Source organism: Trachymyrmex septentrionalis, unplaced genomic scaffold, assembly GCF_001594115.1.
Source record: "Trachymyrmex septentrionalis isolate Tsep2-gDNA-1 unplaced genomic scaffold, Tsep1.0 scaffold81, whole genome shotgun sequence".
NCBI lineage: Eukaryota > Metazoa > Arthropoda > Insecta > Hymenoptera > Formicidae > Trachymyrmex > Trachymyrmex septentrionalis.
The window spans coordinates 1,921,180-1,930,516 of record NW_017305997.1 but is presented as its reverse complement, the minus strand read 5'-3'; the positions used below and the strand labels follow the sequence as shown (position 1 = coordinate 1,930,516).

At 37.2% G+C, this 9,337-nt stretch overlaps 1 protein-coding gene across 1 annotated transcript in view; it reads right to left on the bottom strand.

Moving 5' to 3' along the window:
* LOC108754890 (transmembrane and TPR repeat-containing protein 1-like) overlaps positions 1–9,337 on the bottom strand; it is a 157,443-nt gene that overhangs the window by 47,347 nt on the left and 100,759 nt on the right. Inside the window, exon 6 of the mRNA XM_018497547.1 lies at positions 7,577–7,680. Within this exon, the coding sequence (XP_018353049.1) occupies positions 7,577–7,680 (104 nt within the window). The remainder of the gene's footprint in view (positions 1–7,576; positions 7,681–9,337) is intronic.

Genomic DNA, 9,337 nt, shown 5'->3' with positions numbered 1-9,337 from the left:
TTATTAATAAATATCTTAAATTAAATTAAGGAATATCCAAATTGTGATTAAGCATTTCACTATTAAAAAGTATATATAATATTTTGCTATATATATTTAGAAAAAAAATTTCAAGAAAACAGACCTCCGTAAATCCGACAATGCCACAAAACAAAAAATTATTTTATAATTAATTAAACGTATCATATACCTCTGACAAATAAATCTGTTCTTTCCAGTTGAATTTCTTGCGATTCATCTTTCCGCTTTTTCTCTTCACATTAGAGAGAGAAAGAAAGAGAAAAGGAACAGTGCAAGAAGTTCAGCTAAAAAGAACAGATCTAAGGATTTGCTCGATTTCCCTCTCTCTCTCTCGATATTCTCTTCTGCGTGATATATACTTTCCTCCGACTATCGAAGGTTTACTTGTGCAGTTATTTAACAGTCTGGTTCTAAGCGTTGCATAAACGATGTTAATTATCTGGTATATCATCGTGCAATCTTTACGAACTCGCAAGTTTATGAGAGGAGAATAAGGATGGAATTCCGAGAAGGCGCGCAGGTGCTTGAATAGGACATAAATTATAACAAGAGTATACGAAGTTGCTACGAGAAAGTACTTACGGTGAGAAAGAAGCGCATATGTCCGTAGTTGACTAGCAGTATTAACCGAGTGTGGTGTGCGAATATTCGCATACAAAAATACGCCTCAAACCGTAAATCTGCCTTGCTCTTAGGTTAACGTGTGAGAAACGGTTTTGCATATTCCCATAATTTTGAAGCTCGTGAACTTTATACCCTGGCACTTTTTCGCCAGTTATTACACGAGCGTTACAACCCCGCTTAACCAGTTATTGTCGTTTAAATACACATATATTGAATATATTATTTATTGTACAAGAGAAAAATAAAAAATGATTAATTAAAATTATTTAATTAAACACTTATACACAATAATTTTTTGATTAGTTATAACTGATAAATCGGACCACCTTCCTTCAATTCTATTCTAATGTAGAAAGGTTCAGAGAGGTTTGAGCTTACAATTAGAGCCATTTACCGCAGAAACTTGCGATCATAAGAATTAATCATCCGGCAACGAGACGTCCGCACGAAAATTGATCTGTAGATTTAACGCTTCGATGGATTATCCGGATGGGAAACAATGAGTGTGAATTTCATTTCTCACTTTCGTTTAATAGAGACATCTATATATTTTATTTGATCGCTCTAATATAAGGTTTGAAATTTTTGAGTAAAACCGAAATTATCATATTTCGTGTAATACATCACTTTGTCTCGAATCATAGCTATACATAAGATTTTCGGATCTATGAAGATAGAGCGAGATAAGCGCTACAAAATATTTTCATGCTCCCTTTCAAAGGGCGCTATTTGCAATAAACAGCAAAATAATTTATGCGAACAAATTGAGATACGCGATATTAAAATACAGAGAGTAATACTTCAAAGATGATTGAACAGGACTTTCAGGAAAATGGCCGTGAGAGCGCGCAGATACAAATTTTCTCGTAACAATATTCTCGGTCAAAGGATTACGTCATAAAGACATGCTATTATACATACAGCGATGGAAATAGACGCGAGAGAGCAAGAGGCGTGATATTACGCTCTATCGCTATCACATGCATGAAGTTCCATCGCTCGTGCATGATTGTCAGTGCACCGTAAATGACTGGTGCTGCATACGTTTGCATTTTCGCATAACGTGGCTCATAAATATGAAAGTGAGTTTCGACATCCTCCTTGAAGGAAATCACGTCAATACGCGACAACATGGTTCGACTAGCTTTCGCTGAATTGTAGCACGGTTCCAATAATTCCTGTCCGATGTAAAACCCTACAAGCGTAGTTGACAGCAACAATCTCCTATTGTTAAGAATATTTCGAATTTCGACAATTTACTGTCATTCACATGTTGAATAAGGTAAATGTCAAAAAAAAGGGGGGGGGGATTTACTCTCGGTGTATGAAAACACGATTGAATAGAATTGCGCATGATTATTCTAACACTTCTCTATTGCAGATATTGATAAAAATTCAAAGTGCACTCTGTCACATTGTGAGTAACGTCTCGTTGATATACGTATCGAGGACTGGCCTGTGATTCAAATTCGCGGGGCGTAGAATTTTCTATAAATTTGTTTTATATGTGTATTATCGTAAACGTTACATAATGTTCTACACATAAATCTTTCATGCACGTGTGTTACGATATCATAAGGAACAAAAGAGATATCGAAATCAAACGGAGAGAAAAGTAGAACAATCTTTTTACGAGGAAACTTACGTTAACCATTTATAGCGTATTCCTTCTGTTTTCCAGGATATTCCACAGTTTCTAAGAGGTAAGCTGTTTTATAAACTTATAAATCTCTCGAGAGTATTCGAAACGTACAAACGTAAAGAAGAAGTTTCAAGTTACCATGCTGCATAAATTCCAATGAACTCTTGCGGCGATTTAAAGAACACAATGAGGTCTTGCAATAACCTCAGTGAACTAATTCCATCGTCGTTAACATAACGACGTTGGATACCTTTATCTGATCCACAATTCAATTTTTACCACAATAGTGATTAAGAATTACTCGCCAATGTCGATTTGAAATGATAGAATATCCGTAATATGTAACAGAGTGCATATATCTGCATTTTAAAATTATTAGTTCAAAGATAATTAATATACGACATGATTAATAACGTGATTAATATTTATATAATATTGTCCCAATGTTAATAACGTCTATAACTCAATAAATTTTATTATAGACGTAATTAAATTTACAATTGAGACTGCTAAATTTGGCTATTGACACATTTATCAATTATTTATATTTAATTTTCTTGCAAATATTATGTTATATTCCATAATAATGAAATTATTATAAATATGAAACGGGTGTTTTATATTAGGTGTAGTAAAAAGTCATCGCGTATTTTTTAGCTCAAAGTTGTATATACAATATCTTCGTCAATAATGAATGAAATTCAAATTTAAAAAAAGGGTTTTAAAGCTTGAAATCTCTACTTTTAAAAGCTTATCACATTTTTTAAGTTTATATGAGTTTGATAATTTTTACATACCAAAAACTACGAGCTGAAAAAGACGAAAAATTTTCTTCTCACTTTGTGGATTTGTAACGTGTCCAAAACGAATTTGAGAAAATTTTCGATTACCTATCGTGAAAGCTTGATACTTTCCCTACAAAATCGTTTTTTTTAAATATTCCTACGACTTTTGATTACTGAGTTATCGCGGATTAAATAAAAGAATTATTTTGACTTTAATTGCTCATAACTCCATTAAAAATTGTCGTATCGTATAATTTAAAAAAGAGATTTTTAAAGCTGAAACTTTACTCTATCAAGATATATTTATATTATTGGTAAGAAAGTAATTGCAGTTTTTACTGATAGATGTCTTTTAAAAAAACGCGATGACTTTTTACTACACCTAATATAAAGGTTTTATCGAGAAAGCTTGATCGTAGTAACATTCGTTACATGTCGTGCCACCATACGAAGTCTGTTTACCGCGTGTTAATATTTTACGGCAAAGCCGGCGCAGGTTATGGATATGACACGCGTATGGCGCCCATAATATCATTGCACATGGGTACAGCAATAGACCGAGACACGATGGGGCGGACCCGACGTGGAATTAATCACTGCGAAGATCGTACGCGGTATATACGCGTCTGTCGTAACCGGAGGGATCCTTTAACGATTCCGTTTATCCTGTACAAGCTCGACAGAGCTAGAAACCTCCAATACACTCTTTTGCTACTCTCGATAACGAGTTTCTCTAATTTCTAAGATTCGTTTGAAGATGTTGCCGCAACATCATAACACATTTACATTGAATCTTTGACCAAGTATAAATAGAGAGGAACAAGATTTTCTCGATGCCATAAATACATCTGTGTTAGGCTGCAGCGAAATGTGGTCCGCGAAATTTGATTTCAGAGTCAATCCAGCGCATTACGCGGAAAGAACGATTTTGCTGAAGTATCTAAAACCTTGAATGTAGAAAAGCATTTCATTGAAATATCAAAAATGTAGGACGCTCAAATATACATTCTAAATTTCTTGCAGTGAAATCTCACTTCGAGAGAGTGAAAATGCAACCACCCTTGAAAAAAGTGAAAATATTTTTACTTCTTAAAAAGAAAGTTTCAAAAAGACGATCTTCACTCTTTTTGAGGTAAGATTTCACTACTTTGAAGTGAAAATTCGCTCTAAAAAGTGAAAATTGTCATTCTCTTTCGAGAAGCGAAGTATTTTCACTTTCCTGGAGTGAGATTTCACTGTAAGAAATTTGGAATGTAATGAGCAACGTTGCGAAAATTCTTGTTTGAGCGTCCTACGAGTACATATTTCGATCTAACAAAATTCTAACAAAATTATTTACAGATGTGTATCTAATTACATTTTAGGTACATACGATACTTCAGCAGAACCGTTCTTTCAACGTGTATGTAACGCGTTGAGCGTATATACGTTTGCGCACGTAACATGTTGGATATCGTAAAATTAGATAGCGTGTTTGGGTAACGAAGTTAATGTCGCAGGACGATGTGAAATCGCAAATCTTGCATGAGGCGAGATTGAAGCGGCACGGGGGCATCCCGCGTTGCAGCGAAGTCGTAATTGCGCGTTGTCAGGAAAACGTTGCGAAACCCTTGTTAATAACGGGCCGAGCGCGGGATGATTTATATCGTAGCCTATTTAGCGGCGATTAGAGCTTCGCGTAGAGTTACGCGCGCGCTAGTCGTCCGCTTAACAAGCTTAAACTTAAATTACCGTATTAATCGCGCAGCAGCACCGCAGGGTCTAACCGAGTAACCACCTGAGCGGTACACGCGATCGCAAATATGTCGTCCGGTATTTCCGGAACCTCGTAAACGTATAACTGCATTAGAGTGGAAACTCTATGCGCGCGACCTACGACATCCTACTGGCACATCTCCTCAAGTTGCAGCGTCACCAAAGGACACGTGCCGCCGCGTGTGCCGCATGTGCGGGCTCCTCGACGAGGAGGATATTTCGAGGACAAGGAACAGGGATAACCGAGAGAGGATAGAATTCTGAACGATATGGAGCACCGTACCGAAACGCTCGTCCGATGTGAGGCTTGCACGATCGTAAATTCCATGAAACGACGGTACATCCAGCCAAATTATACATGTCGTAAAATATCCCTGCCCAGTTTCTAGCAAGACAGCTTGGAAGTATTTCGCCTAATATCATTTCTCCCTCTGGTCCGTTTCTTCCTTTCACTCGACTGCCAAAAGACAGAGAGGGTGGAAAACTGGGATTGTACCGGGGAAGGAAAATGAATAAATACGGCGGTAGTTTGCGGAAGTACAAAACACTATTCCAGTACGTATTTCTATGTGTCACAGAAACGATAGGGGCACGATCATGGGAAAACAAAACAATATTTTTCAATGTGCTAAAATTATCGAACGACTCTCTCTTGAAACAATAACTAAAATTTCCGTTCCTCACGGCTCTATTCCTATAAAGTCAGTGAAAAATGAAAGCGCATCCAGAGAATGGAACATTTAATTAGCGTTCCTTCATCAGTCGTGTTGGAAAGAGGAATCTTATCGTCGAGTTGTACAGTCACGTATGAAAGAAACGCACAGAAACGCGGCTTTTATCATAAAAATATATATGTAATGGTATAACTAATTAATTTTGTAAAGTAAGGAGACAAATTGCATTAGGTTTATGACTGCTTCGAACGATGCGCTTCTGTAATTAAGATAATTTTGTACGAGCGTGAAAAGGACTGCTCCGTCCTTTGGCGCTTGTCATAAAAGAACTCTACGAGGTGAATATATTTTGTAGTCTCGTCATGAACGGAAGTTTTGTGGCGTCGCGTCGAGAGAATCACATCGCGCGACCATTTCCATTTTCCATCTACGTGAAACGTCAAGACACGTCCGTTCCTTGCGAGACGTAATAGATACGGCGGTCATGCGATATCGTTGAACTACGGGATATCGTACTAGCGGAATCGAATTTACTGGACATGTTCAGCGAACCGTAAAATCGGATCGTATATTAGAAAATTTTTCGTGAATATACATCGCGATTTTCGACTCTCTTCAAACATCTATGATGTCTCATCGAAAAAGAACTTCTAAAAACGATAGAATGTCTCGAGACTGTCGAGTGAATTAAAACTGCGGATCATGGTACCACTGGTACCGTCTTCGAGAAAATCAACAGAGAGATTTTTCGAGCAGCACCGAAAAGTTGCATCACATTCGAACTCTTTGAGGGCGAGACTCGAACGAATCGGGGCAGCGGGACGCGTCACGAATCTGTTGCAAACAAGTAATTGGAATGGAAAAGTTAGGCAGACGAGACTTCTGGTTTAACTTGAGTACGAATCGAGTATCTTTCTCCGGCTGACAGTCGACTGACGTTTCTGAACCTTGGGATGCAGCATTAGAAGACATTTTAACTTACATATTTGTATTTGAAATGAATAAAGAGTCTTTCTATGTATATGCGTGTCCAAATATTGCTTATTCTTTAAATTAAGCAATATTTGGACTCTCTTTCTTGGACAATGATTGTAGAAAAGAGTATTATAAGAGTATATTAAAAAATATTCTGTTTCTCTGCCTAACGATCACAAAATTAGTAAATTTTAAATTTATACATTTATACACAGAGTGCCCCGAAAATAGAGGGTAGTAAGATTGCAGCATAAAAGTTCATAAAAAAATTAAATAAAAGTGCTTGCTATTTTTGGAAACAAAGTGGTTTTTAAGCTTAAAGATTCAAGATATAATCCTAAATCCGTTGGTTAAAAAGTCATCTACCTGAATGTCATGCAATGGTATTACATATTGGACACTTCGAGATCATCGACACTAAGGGGTCGATTCTGTAACTCTTAACGATAGTCATTGATGTCGTTACGCAGATATTACGTAGAGTAACAAAGCTGCGCAATGACTTAAGAGTTACAGAATCGGCCCTTTAATAAAACGTTATGAAATAAACGATTTTTAACCAACATTTAGAACTGGTTGGTTTACATACCATGAAATTTTATACTAAAAATCCATTTTATGAAAAAAAAATGGCATGCATTTTTATTATTCAATTTTTCACGAATTTTCATACTGCAATTTTATTACTCTCGAATTTCGGGATATCTTTCGGAATATCCATATACTTGAATACTCATTGTCTTTCATTTTTATAGTAATTTCATGAAAATAATCAGATGGATGCTTGATTGGCTATAAGAAAACATTCTTTCACAAAGGTGCGAAAGCAAACAATCACAATGATATGGTAGCTTAAATGTTTCCAACTACTGAAAGCCTAGCCGGGCGAGAGGTGAATACGGGCTGAATCAGATCAAAGGATAAAGTCGTCTTGTTTCTATTGTCATCCAACACTTTGATCCCACGTATACGCGATACGTTACTCCTCAACGAGGGACAATGGTATAAAGTTTCCAGTCGTTCTCAATCGGTGCGAGTTTTGAAACGTTGTAATAGGATTCCTCGTCGCGACTCGCGTAACATAAAGGATTTATACTCACCTGACATGGAAACAGGGATGAAAAGCAGCTGGATTATCCTGCGCGGAGAAGTTCGGCAAAGTACCATGAAGTAGAGCGAGCCGTACCACAAGAAGTATGCTAAACTGCAAACATTAAATGATCGATAAATTTTCATATTGTTCCAGAGACACATTTTTCTTTCAAATATAATATAACTTATGAAAACATTCACACATATTAAAACAAATGTGGATTTAAAAGCTGATTGCTTGAATTGGTGCTCATATTAATATTCAAATTAATGAGTTTAAATTTAAACTCAACAGATTTGATTTCTGGATATTTTTAATAACTAGGAAGAATTTAAAATCTTAAATATAGCAAATCTTACATGTATATATAACTTGAACAGTGAGTTCATAGTGTGAATATCAAATGTGACGTGAAGACTGGTATACATGGTCCGTTTTTATTTTAAGAAAGATAATACGGCTCTGTGATTGACTCGTGACACACTTTAAGGCGGTCTTAAATATAAAACTATAAATACCTAAATCAAATGTCTCGTACTTAGGAAAATACGCTTGTATTGCATGCAAATTTATTAAATTAAAACTCGCAACACTTATTCTTTACATTCATATTTTATTATAATTGAATCGTAAATTGTTATTTTATATTTATGCTTATATAACAAAAGAGTGAAATAAAACAAAGTAATTGAACTATATTTTCAAACAGTCTCTCAAATTATTTATTCAGTTTATTGATTCACTGCACAAAAAGGTGTAAATACAGAAAGATATAAACCATTACAATGCAGTGAAGTGAATCAAAGTAGAGTTAATGTTCCAAAAGTGAAGCAAAAGGTAAAATTGTGTATTCGTATGCCGCGTTCACGTGATACAATTTTCTCTTCACGTTAATTATTCATCATCTGTAAGATACGTGGCGAGAAAGCTAGTAATACATCTCGCAATAATGTTACCAGTCGACGCAACGCACCAGTCACGTTCTACTAAATGGTTTAATTAAGTAACACGATTCGCGTGTCTGAATAGCAAAGAACGAAAGATAGTTGCTTTGCAGTCCCTCTCTCTCTCTCTCTCTCTCTCTCTCTCTCTCTCTCTCTCTCTCTCTCGCGCGCGCGCGCGCGCCAAGACGTCGTCACGTTCACGCAAAGGATGACACGAAACCGTCGTCACATTTCCGTCACGTCCTCCACAGAGCTCGCTAACCCAATAGACGTCCGTACCATCCTCCGATAGACCGCTCTCTATCCCTTATTCCGGGGGAGTTATCTGGGGACGTTGTTGGCCCTCTCACTGTCTCTCCGCCTTTGTACCTACGTCGAGGTCGCTCTCGCTCGCATTCTTGTCGACGGACAGACACGGTGGTGAGTGGTTCTGGAAGGGTTGGAGAGTCGGACAATATCTGCCAATTCGAGGTATTCATATCCTCTAGGATCGAAGTCGACAGACGAGGGTAGCGTCCATCCTAAGCAGTCACACGAACATGTCGTATGTACGTAACGCTGTCATCGAAATGCCGCGTCCTGTAGAGACGTTCGACACCAATGCCGGCCTTGTTCTTCGATGGGAAGCTCTTGGAATATTGTATTACGCCACCACGAGGATCCCGGCTGACCTGCGGAATACGGCGAGCGGAACGGAAATTCAATTCCGATAAATATCCGATCCACGCGAAATGTCGTATCGCATATTGATGCAGCTTTTTTTTCGACATTGCGAACTTTTAACCGTGGATGAATACGCAATTGTAAGTAATGCTTTAGAATGT